Below are 20359 nucleotides of genomic sequence, written 5' to 3'. Positions count from 1 at the left end.
CCTCATACCTTCAGGCTTCTGACAGCTGCAGCCTGGGATTTCGGAATCTCCGGTAGCAAGTGTAAAACAGTGATAGTTCACCCAGCAGTGGGGTAAGGGAAGGAGGCCGGCCAGCAGGGCTGTGCGCCCCACCCCCTCAGTAGCAGCTGTCTAAGCAGTGGACTGGAGAAACACTGCCTGTTTGTTGTCTCTGCTGAGAACACTCTTACAGGAGGTTCAACTTTAGAAAACTGGGGTCAGAATTCAGGACAGCCTGTACTGTGAATCAATTTCTACCCCCAAATATTTGATACTCCCAGTGTGTGAACACATGGTTCCGTGTGAAGAGGTGATGACTAGGAAAACTTAGAAGCACTGTACCTCGATTTAATAAACATGTTAGAAATCATGTGTTGTGTTTCTGCCCACAGAGTCAAGTTTACAAGTTAGTCTGATGAGCCGTCTACCACAAGTGAAATTAACCAACACCTTTGACCTGTCCTGCATAGTGAGGGTTGGCTACTCTGACCTCAGGGTTCCACTCACCGTGACATGGCTGTTCCAGCCAGCCAGATCTCGAGCCTTTGATCTGCTTCTTCAAATCACCCACAATGGCACTATTGAATGGGGGAGCTGCCTACCCCAGTTCCAAAGGAAGACGAAGATTTCACAGTCTCCATTTCATTCTCGGCTCCTAATCCATGATGCCACCGAGGAAGAAGCAGGAGTTTATCAGTGTAAAGTAGAAGTTTATGACAGAAATTCTCTGCACACAAACAGTCCTGTGAGGGCTTCTGCTACCTCTCACGCACTAAGGATCATTGTCACTTTACCAGGTTAACACTACTTGAAATTAATTCCGCTTTTTTGAAAAACATTCTTCCCATTTAGGGAAAGTTATGGAATTAAAGCATAAAATAAATTTCTCCCCATGTTTGTACTATAAGTAAGTACAATATATAAGTGATATCCAGGAAGCGGGGTAGGGATAAATTAGGAATTTGGTATTAACAGATTTAATGGACATGAACTCGGACAAACTCTGGGAGATGGTGAGGGATAGGGAAGCGGTCGATGGGGTCACAAAGAGTCGGACACAACTTAGTGAATGAGCAGCAACAACATTAACAGATGCTCACTAGTATATGTAAAGTGGATAAACAACAAGGACCTGCTGTATACCACAGGGAACTATATTCAACAGGTTAGAGTAACCTATAATGGAAAAGAATCTGAAAAAGAACATATAAATCACTTTTCTGTACTCCTGAAACACTGTAAATCAACTCTATTTCAATTTTTAAAAAATTAACCAGAATAAAAATCATACCCCCACCCCCACACACATACACACACACACACATGCAAAGTGATCTAGATTAACATAGAGCTAATATGCATGAAATGGCCACACTGGTTTTTAAAACGTTGGAATAGTTCCACACTAATAATAACTGTGGCCCCTTCCTCATATCCTGTAAGTCTCCACCGCTCAGCAGCTGGACACTACACGGCACAGCAGGGAGCTTCCAGGATCAGCTCCAGTGCTGGGGCATTCCTTCAGATTGGTCCCTGCCTGTGCCTGGCCAGTCATTAAATGTTTAGAATGTCTCTCCTAGTGGTATGGATAATGCAAATTCCATTCAGTACACTTAGCCATTCATTTTGATGTGTTAATGTATAAGAATTAGAGAATTTATGATTATAGTCAACATACAATTGGTAATAGAGCATAGAGATGAAAAGTAAGACACAACTTCCCAAATTCTGCTGTGCCAGTATCTGCTTCCCTGATTTCCATCCTCTTAAGGTGGAGTGTTCAAGAGGCTTTGACATCACTTAGATCTTGGTCCCTGCCTGTGCCACCGACCGACAGATCAAGAATCTGTCCAAGCCTATTGACTCCATGGGTAAATTGCTGATGTGCAATTGAAAGATGGTGACATGTTCCTAGTGCAGTGTCTGACAAACCAAGCAGATACTCAAACATGGTAACCATCATTCTCTCAGCTACTGAGCAATAGTTTTGGTTACAGTAGTCATCTCCTTGTTGGTTAACTCATGCCTTAATTTACTTGTCTTTTCTGATGTATTTCAAATTGTTGGTTCAGTCCTTTCTTCTTGAAACTTCTTTTTCCATGGCCTTGTGACACAAGATTTTCTTGGTTTCCTTCCTAGCCCTCTCATGGCTCCTTCTCATTCTCTTTTGCAGAGTCCTCCTCTCGCACTGACTCAGCCCTTTGGGCTTCATTCTCAACTTTCTCTCTTCTCATTCTATACAGTCTCCCAAAGTAGGTTTATTCCTACCCAGGGATTTATGCTATGTATTGACAACTCCCAAATTCACTATCTTGAATGACTTCTCTTCTGATCTCCAGACTCATGCAATTGCCTTCAAGACATGTCTACACTCAACATGTCAGAACATGAATACACCATCATCATCCTGCCAAAGCTACTCCTCTGACATCATTCTCTATGTCCCCAAAATCCATCAGTGATCCAAGCAAGAAACCTGAGTCATCCACTACTCAACTACATCCAACTCCTGTTCAAACTTGCGTTACATAGTAGGCAAGGTCCTTTGTGATCTGGAATACTTATGCCTTCCCAGCACCATCTCTTTCCACTTTCCATCTTGAATTTGAGCTCCAGCCACACTGAACTACTTGCAGTTCCTCCAACACACTATGCTCTCTCTCATGTTTAGTCTTTGTTCAAGTTGCTTCTTTTGCATGGAATTCCTTTACCTCTTCTCCATCAGCCTAATTCCTATTAACCCTTAAGACTTAGCTTAGAGATATCTCCTCCAGGAAGCCTCACTCCCATATTTGGGTTACACAGTCCTGGTATGTGCTCTGATAGTCACTTTTGCAGACTTCTGTCCTGCTTGGGTGACACAATCCTATAATCTCTCAGCCTCTGTCCCAGTACTAGTCTCTCCCTCTAGGCAGAAACGGAGGGGAGGGATCCACAGAGCCTGGAATAGTCTGGCACATAAAATAGTATGCATTAATAAATGTCTGTTAAAGGAGGAGTAATGAGACCTACTGGCAGCATCAGTAAGCAGGCACAAAAGTATAATCTGTGATGTCAGCAAGAAGATAAGAATAAGATTTAGAAGCCAGGTTTTGCCATTCATCTTCTGATAAAGCAGAAAAGCTCTGGGGTTAAAGGATAGTTGACTCCCTATCCATACAATGTTCCCAGAGTTGAGTAACTGCAAAGAGACATTCAGTTTTAATAGTGAACATACAGCTTCCTCTTGTTTACCCATATCTGCAGACAGGTACAACTAGACTTGGGCAAATGATGGGTCAAGGAGTATTCTGGTTAGCAAACACCCAGGCAAAGCATCCAAGGGCCACTTTCTCTCAATTTGATTTATGAGGTGCTCTAAAAGAGAAGATGTCTGTGCCTAAATATTGAAGAATTTTCTTTTTTTTAATTTTATTTTATACTGGAATATTATTGATTAACAATGTTGTGTTAGTTTCTGGTATACAGCACAGTGATTCAGTTTTATATGTATATGTTCTTTTCCTGTATGAATTTTTATAGGATGTTGAATATAGTTCCTTGGGCTATACAGTAGGTCCTTTTTGGTTATCTAATATTGAAGCATTTTCATGTGGGAGAGATTGGCTTTCTGGTTTGATACTTCCTCCCTGCCCTACCCTCCCCATTCCACTCTTAGGGCAGGGTAGAACTAGGACAAGTGGGTGGAAATTATGAAAAAGTAAGATTCACCTTGATATTGGAAAGAATTCTCTAGTGGCAGCATGTCCAAAGATGGAATGGGTGCTTTGTTAGTTGTTCAGAGGCTGCATGAGCAGTTGGTGGGGCTACTAAAGAGAGAATTCACACATCTGGTAGATCTAGGAGCTATGGCCTTGTTTAGTTGCTAAGTCATGTCTGACTCTTTGCGACCCCATGGACTATATAGCTCATCAGGCTCCTCTGCCCATGGGATTTTTCAGGCAAGAATACTGGAGTGGGTTGCCATTTCCTTCTCCAAGGAGCTATGGCCTTAGTTGACCTCTAATGTCCCTTCTACTTTCAAGTTCTATTTTCTAGCAAAGTAACAAAAGTAATTGTACTGTTCTTCTCATTTAGAGAGCAAACTGAAGGTGAATTCAAGCAGTCAAGTCCAAGAGATCTCCATCAACTCCAACACTGACATAGAGTGTAGCATCCTGTCCCAATCCCCTGGAAACCTCCAGTTGGTCGTGACTTGGTACTTCTCTCCCATTTCCACTGATGCACCCTGGCTGAGGATCCTGGAAGTGGACCAAAACCACGTAGTAAAATATGGGGATGAATTTCAGACCACACAGAGAAAACAGAAATTCCACGCTGAGAAAGTTTCCCAAGACTTGTTTCAGCTACACATTCTGAATGTGGAAGACAGCGATCAGGGCAAATATCGCTGTGCTGTGGAGGAATGGCTCTGGTCTACAAATAGCACGTGGCACAAGCTTGGAGAACAGACATCAGGTCTCACAGAACTGAAACTCAGGCCCACAGGTAAACCTTGCCAGTATATTCTCTAGCATCTTTCTGTAGAATGACCCCCTTCTCTTGGGCAACAGTTCTATGGGATGATAATATGCGGGTGAAAATATGACCTAGAGTCATAGGAACAGTGGCCACCAGCACAGTGACTGCAGGACGGAATGGCCCACCAGAGGAGTAGGAGTCATTTCTGGTGAGTCAGTCTCAGATTTGGAGAAGTTTAAATGGGAACAAGATCCCTTTGAATGGTTGGCTTCTCAGCCTGGCAGCCTGGTCTATGCAGCTACCCAGGGTATCGTATCTCCAGCTCTCTATAATAACAAGCTGTGTCATTCCGGTGGGGCTCTACTGTAATTTGGCAGAGAAAGAGTAATACAAAGCATATTTCTCCCACTGTGAACAGAAACTGTACAACTCTATAGGGATGTGTGGAGAGATTGCTTTTCAACCTACGGCTGCCTCAACATAAGGCAAATAAGAGTAGTTAACTGTTGGAATGGCTTACTGAGGGCATCTCCTCCCCTCTGGAGATCTTTAAAAATGAAATAGAAGTTCCATTCATTTGCATTGGTCCAAAAGTGCCGTGGTCTAAACGAGGGCAGGGTTGATTAGATCTGTCAGCACTAGTTAGGTCACCTCCAATGTTGATTAAAATTAAATGAATGTCACATCTAAGGTTCGGGAACTGGCCGAGATCCAAAAGCACAATGCAAATAAGTTAATCTAGTTTGGCACTTAAAATTCTATTTTCAACGTAACATCAAAAAGTAAGATTATAATGAACATTGCTTTGTGTTAGGCAATTAGGGCTCCACAGATAAATAAGGCAGAGTCTTCACAGTCAGTTGGGAGCAGTAGGGGCAAAACAGTAGCTGAGTGCGAGGGTCTCTTCCTTCTGCTCTGGCTCCCCTTCTCCATGCCCTTCAGGCCCTTCTTCCTCTCCCTGCTCAATGTGCGTGTTCCTCAGGGACACATGAACCCATTTTTATTCTTACTCTCTGCTCCCTTCAGAACCTCCTAAACACTGCTTGGGTTCCAACTACCACCTTCAGTGAAACAAGCTCTAAGTGTTTTACGCTTAGCCCCCATCTCCTGAACTCCAGGCCTTGCCACTCAACTGCCTGTTGCACATTTCTGCTCGGCTGCCCTGGAGACCCTCACACTCCACTTGTTCCTAATCATCCTCATGTCCCATACCATCATGATACTGTCTATCATCTGGGCCATCCCACAGGCTTTCTGTTGTTGCCGCTCAGTCCCACAAGGCTTAGGCCCACTCAATGCTCCATCTGTGTGGCTGGCATCCCTTTCTTCCAATTGTCCAGGCTGAATCTTGATAATGTGTGCCCACCCCTTTAAAAAGTGCACACCAAGGGACCTGCCTGGTGGTTCAGTGAATAAAACTTTGCCTTCCAATGCAGGGGGTGTGGGTTCCACCCCTGGTCAGGTAACTAAGATCCCATATGCCTCCGGGCCAAAAAACCAAAACATAAAACAGAAGCAATATTATAACAAATTCTTACATGATAGTATACATGATAGAATGCCATTCTCCCAAATCATCCCACCCTCTCCCTCTCCCTCTGAGTCCAAAAGTCCGTTATACACAGCTGTGTCTTTTTTCCTGTCTTGCATACAGGGTCGTCATTGCCATCTTTCTAAATTCCATATATATGTGTTAGTATACTGTATTGGTGTTTTTCTTTCTGGCTTACTTCACTCTGTATACTCGGCTCCAGTTTCATCCATCTCATCAGAACTGACTCAAATGAATTCTTTCTAACGGCTGAGTAATACTCCATTGTGTATATGTACCAAAGCTTTCTTATCCATTCATCTGCTGATGGACATCTAGGTTGTTTCCATGTCCTGGCTATTATCAACAGTGCTGCGATGAACATTGGGGAACATGTGTCTCTTTCAATTCTGGTTTCCTCGGTGTGTATGCCCAGCAGTGGGATTGCTGGGTCATAAGGTAGTTCTATGTCTGACGCAGGATACAGCATGCTTGGGGCTGGTGCATGGGGATGACCCACAGAGATGTTATGGGGAGGGAGGTGGGAGGGGGGTTCATGTTTGGGAACACATGTAAGAATTAAAGATTTTAAAATTAAAAAATAAAAATTTAAAAAATAAATAAATAAAAATAAAATAAGTTGTGACTACCAATTGGAAATACAGTACAGTAGCAACATTCAAATGAAAGTGCATTAATTATAATAAAAGTTTCTATCTCATAAAAAAAACAAGATATAAGATTATACATCAAAAAAAATATTATAACAAATTCAATAAAGACTTTAAAAGTGGCCCACATCAAAAAAATCTTGAAAAAAAAAAATGAATTGCACACCATTTCTTAGCTCAAGCCAGTGCTTCCTGTTCAGAAATGAGGGACCAGTGCTGTCCAATCTTTTAGTCTATCAAGAAATGCCTGAGCTCTTTTTTCGGTGGCGTCACCCATTTTGAGACTGTCCATAATGAATTCAAATTCTTTTTAAAATACTGAAGATGTCAAATAAAACATAATTGTGGGCTGGGTGTGGCTGGCTGGGGTTAGCTAGCTGGTTACCCTGGTGTAGGAAGTAAGGTAAGGAGGAGGCCCCAGGGAAAGACACTGAGAAGGACTGGTCAGAGCTGTAGGAGGGGGCGGGGATGTTTTCTCTGAAATCAAAGGAGGAGAGGATTTCGGAAGAAAATTTGTTTTGGTGACAAAAACTGCAGAGAGAACAGAAAATCCTGGAAGGTCTCTTGAGTTGGGAAATTGCGCCTTTACTGGGAGGGAACCTTGGCCAGAGCATAGTGATCGGATTGGAAAGCTGATGGCAATAAGGTAGAGAGTAATTTGAGGAGAGGAAGCAGAGACAGTACGATGTCAACTAATATTTCACACGGTTCTCTACAAAGAGGAGACAGTAAAGATGTAACTATAAAAGAATCTAGGAGCAGACACAGTTAATCTTTTAAAGATAGACCAATAAATATGTTTGTAGTAGAGATGAAAATTTAGCACATACTCGTTGGAAAAGGGGGCTTCCTAGGTGGTGCTAGTGGTAAAGAACACACCTGCCAATGCAGGAGACATATGAGATACAGGTTTGATCCCTGGGTCAGGAAAATCCTCTGGAGAAGGAAATGGCAACCCACTCTAGTATTCTTGCCTAGAGAATTCATGGACAGAGAAGCCTGGTGGGTTACAGTCCATGGGGTCACAAAAGAGTCAGACATGACTAAAGTGACTTAGCAAGCATATTAGAAAAGACTCTGCTGCTGGGAGAGATTGAAGGCAAAAAGAGAAGGGGGCAGCAGAGGATGATATGGTTAGATAGTATCACAGACTCAGTGGACATGAATTTGAGCAAACTCCAAGAGATAGTGGGGGACAGAGGAGATGGACATGCTGTAGCCTGCTGCTGCTGCTAAGTCGCTTCAGTCGTGTCCGACTCTGTGTGACCCCATAGATGGCAGCCCACCAGGCTCCCCCGTCCCTGGGATTCTCCAGGCAAGAACACTGGAGTGGGGTGCCGTTTCCTTCTCCAATGCATGAAAGTGAAAAGTGAAAGTGAAGTCACTCAGTCGTGTCCGACCCTCAGCGACCCCATGGACCGCAGCCTACCAGGCTCCTCTGTCCATGGGATTTTCCAGGCAAGAGTACTGGAGTGGGCTGCCATTGCCTTCTCCGGCTATAGTCTATGGGGTCACAAAGAGTTGGATAAGACTTAGTGACTGAACAACAACAACATAATTTCTTTATTTTGTTTGTGACTCCTCTAGCCTCAGGTCCTCACCTGCTGCTTAACAGGGGAACATTTAAAAAAAGCAAATGTCAAAATCCGTTAAAAACATAATCTAATCTAGTCATGTAAATAGTCTCCTTGAATGGTATTCTTTTTTAAAAAATATTTATTTGGCTGTGGTATCTTAGTTGCCGCACACAAGATCTTTTTGTGTGGCCTCAGTAGTTAGAGCTCCTGGGCTTAGCTGCCCTCTGGTATGTGCGATATTAGTCTTCCCACCAGAGATTGAACCTGTGTCCCCTGCATTGCAGGATGAATTCTCAACCCCTGGACCACCAGGGAAGTCCCTTGAGTGATGTTCTAACATATGTATGAAAATGTTCAGTCTCTCACCTAACCTCCTCTCTTCCTGTGTCCATACCTGAGGTTAATATCTAGGTATATGGGAAGAGGGTAATTTGCTAAAAAAAAAAGGGGGGGTGGGGGTAGTGGTGGCATACAGGACTTGAGGAGAGGACTGGAAGTTTCAGATGACCTTTCTAAGTAGCCGAAGGGAGGGTTGACCTGGGAGAAGTATTGATAAAAGCAGCAGGGCAGAGCTTCCCGCAAACCTGGGTGGTTTTCAGTGACAGGGCCAGTGGACAAGAGGTGGGCTGAAGAATGAAAGTGGCTGGTTTTATTCACAGCAGAGGATGTTCTGGCAGATATGGAAGAAGGACAGGGGTCAAGGCAAAGTGTTAAAGATGAAGGACCTGATATCTAAAGGTTATCAGACAGCATCACTTCAACGAAAAGTAGTTTTTTCAGAGGAGGTGTCCAATCTGGAGTCTGGCTTCCTCTCAAATTTACTGCCGTTTTGTTTCCTAGAAAGTAAGGTGCGCATCTCCAAAGTGTCCCGGACAGAAAATGCCTCCGAGCACAGTGAGGCGACCATCTGCTGCAGCCTGGAGGGTGCCATCAGCCCTGCCTCCCTGTTCTCTGTGATGTGGTACCGGCAGAGAGAAGATTCTGGAAGTAGGATGTTGGTGCACCTGCAGCATGACGGCTTGCTGGAATATGGGGAAGAGGGGCTCAGGTGGCGCCTGCACTCTTACCGCTCATCCGCTGCCGACTTTGTCCTGGCGCTACAGCGGGTGGAGATGAAGGATGCTGGAAAATACTGGTGCAAGGTGGCGGAGTGGCGGCTCCACAGCAACCCAAGCAAGTGGGTCAGCCAAGCATCAGACGAGTCACAGCCTGTGGTGCTCAGAGTGCTGCGGTCAGGTAACCAGAGGTTCATCTGCCACGGCTCGCAGTCAGGAGAATCTCTGTCTCTGCTCCTATGCCTTCCTGCCCTGCTATGTTTTGCTTCCTCTCAGGCTGAACACAATTTACAGAAAGAAAATGACTTCTCCATTTCTCTCAATAGTAACTCATTCAGACAGACAAGGTTACATGAGGTTTTGGCATGGATGTTTAAATGTCAAGGGCATCTGACCTCCTTCCCCACTTCCCCTCATAAACAAAAAAGCCATCAATATTGTATCCCTTTAAGTAACCAAATAATGTTTGAAGCAGGCAGCTTTGTCTCTTAGCTGACACTCCGATCTCAGAATACTGACCGGTGGTGAGAGTGGGGTGAGGAATAGAGACATGCTGACTTTGTCTGTAACCTTGTTCAACCAAAATCAGCTACATCTAAACGCTCCCTGATGCTCCCTGAGGCAAAAACCAACCACACAAACAAAAAGTCTTTCTCAATAAATAAGTGCCAAGCTTCTTACTGATGTGCGCAACAAACTACCAGATCTTTGATCATGATAGTCAGTGGGTGTGTCTCTCCTAATTGCACCTTGAAAGGCATCACAGGAGGAAGTGTGCCCCATAGAACTTGTTTACAGGCTCTAGCAAAAATGCAGGTAGTTGAAGACCACTGGCCACAATGATCATCTCTGTGTGGATGGTCAGTCTCTTCTGCTGAGCACTCAGCTTCAGGAGGCATGCAGAATAAGAGGTTGTGAAGGAGAAGAGGGGTTCCTTCCAGCCAGTGCAGTGCCAAGCATATAACAGGCATTCATTAAGCAAAAAATTCTTCCAGCCAGACCACTAAATCTTCCCAGGTGATCAATGAGGGGGTAGATGTCATAGCCTGCTCATCCTTTGAGCAACTTCTTTCTGGTGGGGTTTAAGGAGAAGGTGAGAGCTGAGCTATAGGTTGCGCTTGCAGTAAGAGAGGATCACTGGAGAGGCAGGGGTGTGGTCTTGGTGCCCCACGCCAGGAAGAGTAAAAAGCATCAATAAAGATGACCTCCTTACAGTGCCAGCTAGCTTTGGAGACAGTCTATAGGTGGGAACAAGGGCTATTGAGAATGAATGGCATTGTCTCAGAGTAGTAATAGTTGCATCCCAGCCCCAGCAAGGCTTCTGGAGTAGAAATCAGAGTTATCTAACCTGTTCCCTGGAGTCCATCACTCTCTCTCCCTGACTGTTCTTCAGCAGGATCTTCTCCCAAGTTTCCAAGCAGAACTGATTTTCCTATCAGCTTTTCTTCCATTCCAACAATTGTAGGAAGTCCCCACCCTGAGCATATTCTGTACATGTTTTCCCACTGGAATTCCTGGGCTCTGTAGATTCAGCAGTTTGTGTAGTAGAATAAGTAGATAATAACTATAAAAAGCATATATTCTATGACTAAAAAGCACATCTCTCCTGAGACAGATGGGATTGTTCACAGCAAGTGTGTGTGTGTGTGTGTGTGTGTATATATACTGCTCATCTTTGTGGAATTCTTAGAAAGCAGGTGTAAGGTTTTTTAAAAAAATGAACTCTGAAAAAAAAAAGCATTACAAACCAAATGGTCTTTGTATTCTTCACAAGTGAAGGTGCTTAGAAGCCTGTGCCATAAGAACCTGAGGGTTTTCATTGTAAGTATAGTTCCGTGTTCCCAAGTCAATCTTTATAATACAGCATCTCACTTCCTCTACCTGACTGTTCCTTTCCGGTATTTGGGGAGACAGTGTGGGATAATAAAAATTCCAGCATTTGGAATCAGAGAAGCCTAGGCTCAAATTGTTGCTCTGTCACCTCCCTACTAGCTGTGAAGCCGTCCCCTGGTTACTCAGCTTTCTCATAAAATGAGGGTCGTAACACAAATGCATATGAAGCATCTAGCACAGTCCCTGGCACGCTGTAAGTGCTTATCAAATGTTACCTCGGTTTCCCCTTATGCCTCCAGACATGCTAACACACACACACATCTACATTTGTATATATCCATTTATGTGGCAAGATATTTTAATTTGTTCAATAAATAACCATATGAGATTCTGCTGCTGCTGCCAAGTCGCTTCAGTCGTGTCCGACTCTGTGCGACCCCATAGACGGCAGCCCACCAGGCTCCCCCATCCCTGGGATCCTCCAGGCAAGAACACTGGAGTGAGTTGCCATTTCCTTCTCCAACGCATGCAAGTGAAAAGTGAAAGTGAAGTCGCTCAGTCGTGTCCAACTCTTAGTGACCCCATGGACTGAGATTCTAAGGGCACATAAAACAATGTATTATGGAGTCTGTTCCCACAGAGCTGAGGCTGGTAGGGGAAGGAGAGTCCAACCTGATAGGAGTCATGAATGAAGTTGTCTCAGGATACTAAGCAGGGAGCAGAGGCAGGGCTAGGTGGGGAGGAGATCTGGGAATGTTCCCAGAGCATGGAACCTGTACAAAGGAAACACATGTTTTGGGAAAAGGAAAGGATATGCAAGATGATCAGAAAAACTGTGGTAGGATGGCAAGAGAGGAGACTCGGGAGATGGAAAGGGTACTGTTGTCAAATGGGTCCTCTGTACAGAGCCAGGAGAGGTGAGCTTTATCATGGAAGTTACAGAGTGTCATTGAACAAATTCAAGCAGGGTAGTGACATATCAGATTTGCATTTTAGAAAGCTCCCCCCCGGGAGCAGTGTTAAAAGTGAATTGGAAGGGAGGCAGGCACAGAGCTGGGAGAACTATTTGAAATTGACTGTAGGGGCCCAGGAGAGACAAGATGAAGGCCCAAATGAAGTCAGTGCCCTTGAGGGCTGAGAGGACAGCACTCTGCATTCCATATTAGGAGATGACATCTTCAGGATTTAGAGACTGATTATCTGTATGTGGCTTCCCCAGTGGCTCAGCAGTAAAGAACCCGCCTGCAAAGCAGGAGATGCAGGAGACGCGGGTTCAATCCTGGGTTGGGAAGATCCCCTGGAGGAGGGCACAGCAACCCTCTCCAGTATTCTTACCTGGAGAATCCTGCAGACAGAGGGGCCTGACAGGCTATAGTGCATGGGGTCATGAAGAGTCGGACATGACTAAAGTGACTGAGATCACATGCCTATGTGTGTATGTGGAGGGTGAATGAGCAGAAGAAGAGAATCAAGAATAAATACCAGGTTTCTGGTATAGTGGGGACAGTCACTAGATGAGGTAATGTAAGAAAAGGATCTAAAGAAGAAGATTAGTTCAATTTTGAGTAAGTTGGGCTGGAACTGAGTTTGGAGTACCAGTGAGTTATCTAGGGGGATCTATCCAATAAACTATGGAATTTCCAAGTGAGATCTCTGCCAGAGTTATAGATTAGAAATCATCAACTTACAGCCTATAATGATGCCCAAGGATGGACCCCTGAGATGCCACTATTTCTCAGAGGATTGCAGAAGAGAAGCCTGTGAAGAATGGAAGGAGTAGCCAGAGATAGGAGAACTGGGGTTTGGTGGTATCACAGACACCGAAAGTGGCAAGGGCATCAAGAAGAAAGGGGGAGCCAACAGATTCAGCTAGTGCAAAGAGATCAATTAAGAGAAAAATAGGAAAATATCCTTTGGGTTTGACAACATAGGACAGTCACAGAAAAGTAGTAAAATGAGACTGCAGGGAAAAAGTGGACACATCAAATCCAGCTCATGCTTTTAAGACCTTGTGTGTGTGTGTGTGTGTGTGTGTGTGTGTGTGTGTCTGCACTGGGTCTTCACTGAGGTTTATGGGCTTTCTCCAGTTGCGGTGCAAGGACTTCTTGTTGCAGTGTGTGGACTTAGTTGCGCTACAGCATATGGGATCTTAGTTCCCCAACCAGGGATCAAACTCATGTCTCCTGCATTGAAAGATGGGTTCTTAACCATGAAACCACCAAGAAAGTCCTTCAAGAGCTTTGACGTAAAGGGAGAGAAGACAAGAACAAAAGGCAAGAGGTTCACTGAAGCTTTGCTTTGTTCTGTTTTGGTTTGAAGTTAGTAGGGACTTGAGCACGTTTATATTCTAGAGAGAACAGAGCCATTGGAGAATCAGAAGAGGAAGCTTAGAAGAGAGTGGATAAGATTGACAGTCCAACATCTTGAGTGAATTTATGCCGCCTCCTGATTGGAATTCTCCTTCATGTTATTTGTCCCTGGTCAGCACTTACTAATCCTTCACCAACCAGCTTAACTGCTACATTCTCAGTGACTTACTTTTGTCTCTTAGTCATCACACTTGTTTAACATCCATCATCAGGGCCAGACAATACCTTCTGGGAAGGCAAAGACTGAGTGTCTTGTTCTCAGCCCTAGCACAGTGCCTGGCACACAGAAGATGCTCAAATACACTTACTGAATCAGTATAGCTGCCCTCCTGGTCAGGACCAGCTCTGTATATTAATAAAGTTCAGGTCAAATACAATAGGCTACCAGTTCTCATTTCTCAAATGGTTTTCTACTATCTCTGTTTGTCATTACTGGGTTGGGTTAGTTTGGGGCTACTTAATAAAACTATGAAGCATGTGACTCCTGTGAAGGCAGGAAATGGAGAAGTGTTTCCCTGGTGGATCTCACCTTGCATTTTTCTCTCCAGCTTACTTTCTTAGCTATGACTAAACCAACGCAGGGGCTAACAACTACCTGAGTCGTTTTGTATTTCATTCTAGAGAATTCTCTGATTAATTAATAGGCAAGTAATAAGGCTTTCTGGGTGCTGGGTTATTTGTGGTAGTATGGTGTTTGTTACTATTTCCCAGCTTTTGGGTGGTAAGGATGTGTTTAGAAAGCAAGTCCTCATAGGAGTCTTGAGCCCCTATCACACTGATGTTTCTGGAGAGGACATGTCATTTATCAATGCTACCCCGGTGCTTTCAACAAGGACTGGCACATAGCTCTCAGTTCAACAAATGCCTGATGAAAGAATGGGCAAGCGAGTCTTAATGGAGTTAAAACCAATGCTGTCAGGGGCTCATTTATTCTGGGATGTACTTGTATCACATTACCTAACCTTGCCTTCAGTTCTTGGCAGGAGCCACCTCTCCCACATGGCCACACCTGGCATGTCAGTTGCCCAAGGGTGGGTTGGGGTTGTGGGGGAGTTGATAGTCCCCTCATTATCCTCAACCTTTCTTCTCCAAAGTCTGTATGCATGTGTGCATGCTAAGTTGCTTCAGTGGTGTCCGACTCTTTGCGATGCTATGGACTGTAGCCTGCCAGGCTCCTCTGTCCTTGGGATTCTCCAAACAATAATACTAGAGTGGGTTGTTATACCCTCCTCCAGGGGATCTTCCCAACCTAGGGATAGAACCTGCGTCTCTTATGTCTCCTGCATTGGCTGGCTAGTTCTTTACCACTAGCCCACCGGGGAAGCCCAAAGTCAGTATATCTGGGGTAGTATCAGACAAGAACACTCCTCATGATATGCTTGGCTGCAAGGTAGAAACAAGTTACAAACCAAACCTTGTGATAAAGCATTCTCATTACACTTTTGGCTCTGCCTTACAGGCCTTGTGCTTGGAGCACAGGGCATTTACTCGGATTGCTTCAAAATGCCAAACCCTAATGGTTTTGAATGTCACTAATGCTCATCCAGATATGGGTGAGAGGCAGATGGTGGGAACAGGGACTGTGGGACCCAGAGCAAGTGCTCCCCTCCCAGGAGAGGTCATTTAGAAGCACTGGAGCTGACAGCTTCTAGCTGTGGGCCAGTTCAGCACTGTGAGGGGTCTGTTTTGTCGTCCTTGGATGACAGGTTGCTCGAAGTCAAGCAGCCTCCTCCCCATTTATATAGTCAGGCCCTCTGGCAGTCCTTTCATGCTGAAGGTTAGAGTCTCAGTGGCAGAAAAATCCAAGAGCCAAGTTTCTTTCCACCTTCTCTGTGCCGGCCCTGTTTCCCATCAGCATGTCTCCATCCTAGCAACAGTGACACATGGGTGCCGTGGGACTCTTACCTCCCAATTCTCTGCTTCCCATGACTGGAAAAGGAAGCCAGAGTCTCACAAGTAATCATTTGACTCTCAACTGAATGTCTCCCTGCCCTGGGGACAGAGAGATCAGAGATTTAAGGGAGAGGCTTGGGCTGTGGAAGGACAGAGCCAGGCCTGCAGCCCTCTTTTCTGCCTAGTCTCCTGGGGAAAACTTGCTTGTGATTTTCCTAACTTTGTTCGTAGCTTTCTAGCTGATATTTATTCTTTGTTGATTCAACAAATGTGCCAAGCACTGTTTAATGCTTTACTAAGCATTATCTCATTATAACTCTGGAAATTATTATCCTCATTTGATTGACAAGGAAACTAATGATTAGAAAGAGAGGATAAGTAACGTGTCCAAAGTCAATAATGGTAAGTTGTGGAGCCATGATTTGAACTCAACTATCTTTGAGACAAAGTAGATACTGTGAAGTAGCAAGGCCAGAACTCGTGCTTGTTGGTCTCTATAGCACCATTCTTTTTTAACATTGCATTCTGTACCTTTTTCTTAACTATATGCTTTCAAATGTATTCAGATAAGACCTAGAAGAATTATTATAGGAGGGCCTTGGAGAGAAGAGTCAGGAAGGTTGTGAAAAGGAGTGAGAAAGAATTCAAAATCTAGCTTTATCATTGCCCACCCTTTTAAAACCAAAAATTAGATTTAGGGTGGAGAATATAAATGAGGCCAGAGAAAAGCCAGGGAATAAACCCTTGTAGCTGCTTGCCAGCCCTTTTTAAAGCTGCCAGCCTTATGTTCAGAGATGATCTGTACTCTGGGGAACATCATGGCAGTGACCCCTGAGTTCCTGTGTGTGCAGATCACTCCTGCAATTGTCTCATTCTTTAATCTCCACTGATGACCTGTGAACAAAGTGCTACACGGGAGGAAAAGATGCGTAAGACATGGGCCTTCTCCTCCGGAAGTTTACAAATACAGGAGCTGTACCCACGTTTAGATTCTTTCTTGACTTCCCACAAAGAGACGTTTTTCAAGGTACAAAGTGTATTAGCAATGTCAAAAATGGAATTCTTGCAGCATGAGGTTGGTCACAAGGACATCTCAACCTGTTGTCTTCATCTCTAAGCATCTGTAATCCCGTGAATCCTATAGTTTTACCTCTGAAGAAGAAAGTGCTTAGGTCATTGCAATTTTCCAATAAAAGCACAGCTACCATTAATATCAGATTTTTCAGAACAGCCCTGATTTTGAATATCCTGTTGTAAATAAATGTAGTTGGAAAACTGCATTTAATAGTTGGTGTCTCTTTAAGCGTGTGTCTTTCTGCACTGAGAGACTAAATCCCTGTCCGCTGGCCTTTACTTTCCTGGTAGCAGGGCCAGGAACCCCTCGGGGCTGCTGGTGTGTGCTCTGCGAGTCTATGTGCTGATAGCACTTCCCCGCGGGCTGCAGCTGCCAGATGCTTCAGCATGCCTTTATATAGTAGCCTTTGCCCATGAGGTTGCAGGCCAGGCAGTTTAATTCAGATCAGTAAGCATTATCAAGGCACATGTGCTAGGCACTGTAGGGGCTATAGAAACAAAGGACACTGTGAGACCTACTGGAGTAACTGCGATGACAAAGATGGTTAAAAGGGAATGAAAGAAGTCTAAACAAAGGTATGTGTGAGCAGAGGATAGAAAGAAGAGGAAAACTGTGCCTGAGGCAAGGTAGGAAGGCCAATGTGATGGAGAGTGAGGCCGGCAGGACCCAGAGGCTATAGGATGTGACAGATGAGGATATGATAGGGGAGCAGAGAGCTCACCAGGTAGAGGCAACAGTAAGAGGAAGAGGTGAAGGGGCTGAATGGGGTTGAGGCAGGGCTGCCAGGGGATGAGAGGCCAATTTGGAGATTCAGGAAGGGATGGTGTTTCTTATTTGTGGGTACTCTTGTTATATAAGGACAGTGTAGAATGTGTGTGTGTGTGTGTCTGTGTGTGTGTGTGCGCGCACGCGCCTGTGCGTGTGTTTCAGAAGCAGCAGTGGGAATAACTCAGTTAAAAATTCAGGATTGGCAACAGAGTTGGGAACGAGGGTTGAATTATAGATATCTTTTCTGAGGAAAGAAGATTAAAGGAGAGGTTTTCTTTTTTGTTTTGTTTTCATTTCTGGCTGTTAGTTTTAAGTAGGTCACCAGAACCTCTGGTGGTTGGAAATTGCTGGGTGAGGGGGAGTCGGGCTGGAAGAAGCCGCCCTAGAGCCTTCTTCTCCCAACTCCCTTTCCTTGGCTCCTCCAGTGTGATTTAAGGGGCCCCCTGCTATCTGGCCCTGTTATTTGTACATATAGTTTCCTGTAACAATAAATCCCAGAAGTGTTTATAATTGATGAGTACAAATAAGCTGGAGACTAATGATTCTCTTTATTTTCTTCCTTTTTGGTACAGAGTCCACGTTTCCTTCCAGGATCTGTTCGTCAGCACCTTTAGTCTATTTCCTATTCATCTGCCCCTTCGTCATACTCCTCTTTCTGCTCATATCCCTCCTTTGCCTGTACTGGAAGGCCAAGAAGTTGTCAGCTCTGAGTCTAAGCGTGCAGAAAGAACAGAGCCTCTGGGTGAACTTGAAAGGGGCTGGAGGCTGGACCACAAACAGGATGGGAGACAACGATGATGAAGACAGTTGAATCCTGAGAGGTGCCCACAAAGAGGAAAGACTTTGGAACTGGACTGCCCAAGATAGGCGCGCCCCCTGGTTCTGTCCTTCTCTGAGTCTGTGGCCTGGGGTAAACTACCCAGGACTCAGAGGAAACATGTATTGAGCTTGTTTGTGGTTCCAGAAACAGTTAAGAGTTTCTTTGTATTTCATCTAATCACCCCCTTGCATTTCCCCAGGAGCTGCTGCTGCTGCTAAGTCGCTTCAGTCGTGTCCCACTCTGTGCGACCCCACAGATGGTAGCCTACCAGGCTCCCCTGTTCCTGGGATTCTCCAGGCAAGAACACGGGAGTGGGTTGCCATTTCCTTCTCCAATGCATGAAAGTGAAAAGTCAAAGTGAAGTTGCTCAGTCGTGTCCAACTCTTCGCGACCTCATGGACTGCAGCCTACCAGGCTCCTCCGTCCATGGGATTTTTCAGGCAAGAGTACTGGAGTGGGGTGCCATTGCCTTCTCCGCCCCCAGGAGCTAGGTCTTATATTTGCCACACCTCCCAAGGCTTGGGCTCCTCATCCGGAAGACCTGTAAGGAGAAGAGTACCTCCCTCACTCAGCTGCTGGGGATGAAGTGAGATCCTATGGCAGATTCCAGGGCCATGCTTCTTCCACCTTGCTCTCTTAGGTCACTGATTCTCTGGAGAATACTCAGCGGTCCAGCCACCCTGGCTCTAGGTGATCTTTGCCTCCAAATCAGAGGCATAGGAGAGGACCTGAAGCCAGCAAGGCAAGAGAAGTTGGGAATGTGCCCTTCATTCGCATCAAATGTGCCTCCTAACCAGACGGTGACAACCTTGAAGACAGAAATCCCATCTTCTCCTCCACCCCATCGCCACCATCCCTTCTCTAAAAGCTAGCTACTCACAAGCAAGCTCGGCATAGTAGGTGCTTAATCAATATGGGTTCCTTAATGGAATGATAAAGTATTTTGTAGCCTTTCTTTCTTCTTTTATCTCCATAAGACTTAGTAAGTCATTGGTAAAAAAAAAAAATTTTTTTTTAATTTTTGCAGCAGTGCTCCAGTCAGCTCCCCAAGGCCTCAAGTCTCCCTTTCCTCCCATACCCAAAGGTCCATCTGGCTCCTGGCTCTTCTTAGCCAAAGGCGCTATCTTCCTTGACCTGACAGCACTGAGTGGCAGGAAAAGGGGCTGTGGTAGGTATGAGAGGGCACAGGGTTAGCAGCGCTTCTCCCCTGCCCTGCTCTGGCAGCGACTAGGAGCTCTGGGGAAGTAGTGGGCCAAACTGGCTCCCCTGCGTCCACTATTCTCAGCCAGGAAAAGTCAGGGGCTGGGGGATGGGGAGTGTCATGGCTGATGACTTTCACCAGCATCCCCTAAGAGGTATCAACTGTCCCCACTGAGCCTGAGGTCCCCTCACCTTTGTTTCAAAAGCTGCTCAGGCCCTGTTGTAGCCAGAATTGGAAATCAATCAGGGCCACCTAACAGACTTGAGAAAACACGTCTGTTTATTATCTATGTGACCAACAGGGTTGCTCTAACACTTGTTAATTTGGATTTCCAAGGAGAGCAATTTATTTTTAATTATTTTATCAGGCACACACGTCTTCTCCAAACATAATTAGTTCCTTTGCAAGGGGATTATGGGTGACTATGAGAACTCCCACTGCAGACCTATGGGTTTTTTGAATTCATCTTCCTTTGCAGCCCTATTTGAAATATTCCAAATGTTTTCTTAAACAGCTCAGTGCATTTATTTCTTCTCTCTCAGGTGAAGGGAACAATATTTTCCAAAAACAAAGCTAATGTTAAGATACCTTAGAAAGCGTGATGCCTTCCGTACCCCCACCATTTTTTTCCCGGAAACCTTTATTTTAATTGGATATTGAAGGGAAAGAGTGGAATGGCGCTCCATCAGAGAATCAGAGTAGATTCTAGTGCTGCCCCCGCCCGGGTACCCTTTCCCCCAAACACCGTTCTCCCACATTACCTGGATACTGCCTTTCAGCTCTCAGCTCAAACAGCAGTTCTTCACGTTTGAATTCAGCACGGAGATTGCACACAACAGACACTCAGATATCTAACTGCTCCACCTGGAACAGATTTATTGTCCAGTGAGCACTTCCTGGGTGTGAAGGTTGCTATTGTGAGTTGGGCAGACATAGCCCCACCCCGCTGGGATGATCACCTTGTTTTGTTCTGGATGCTCTGCTTTCCTTAATGGAGGCTGGAGCACGTTAGATTTTCTAAGAAGTCACATCATGCTGTTTGGCCTACAGTAGTTTTCTGGCAGCTAAAACCTGTGTCTTCTTTTTA

General features: G+C 45.0%; 1 protein-coding gene across 1 annotated transcript in view; it reads left to right on the top strand.

Moving 5' to 3' along the window:
• Nucleotides 1–18062, top strand: part of CD101 (CD101 molecule) — a 37601-nt gene extending 19539 nt beyond the window's left edge. Inside the window, exons 6-9 of the mRNA XM_068965886.1 lie at nucleotides 411–815; nucleotides 4096–4506; nucleotides 9099–9494; nucleotides 17824–18062. Of these exons, the coding sequence (XP_068821987.1) occupies nucleotides 411–815; nucleotides 4096–4506; nucleotides 9099–9494; nucleotides 17824–18062 (1451 nt within the window). The remainder of the gene's footprint in view (nucleotides 1–410; nucleotides 816–4095; nucleotides 4507–9098; nucleotides 9495–17823) is intronic.
• The last annotated feature ends 2297 nt before the right edge of the window (nucleotides 18063–20359 follow it).

The sequence above is a fragment of the Capricornis sumatraensis genome, chromosome 2 (genome assembly GCF_032405125.1).
Source record: "Capricornis sumatraensis isolate serow.1 chromosome 2, serow.2, whole genome shotgun sequence".
In the NCBI taxonomy this organism is placed as follows: Eukaryota; Metazoa; Chordata; class Mammalia; order Artiodactyla; family Bovidae; genus Capricornis; species Capricornis sumatraensis.
The sequence above is the reverse complement of the archived record's forward strand: the minus strand, read 5'-3'. Positions and strand labels throughout refer to the sequence as shown.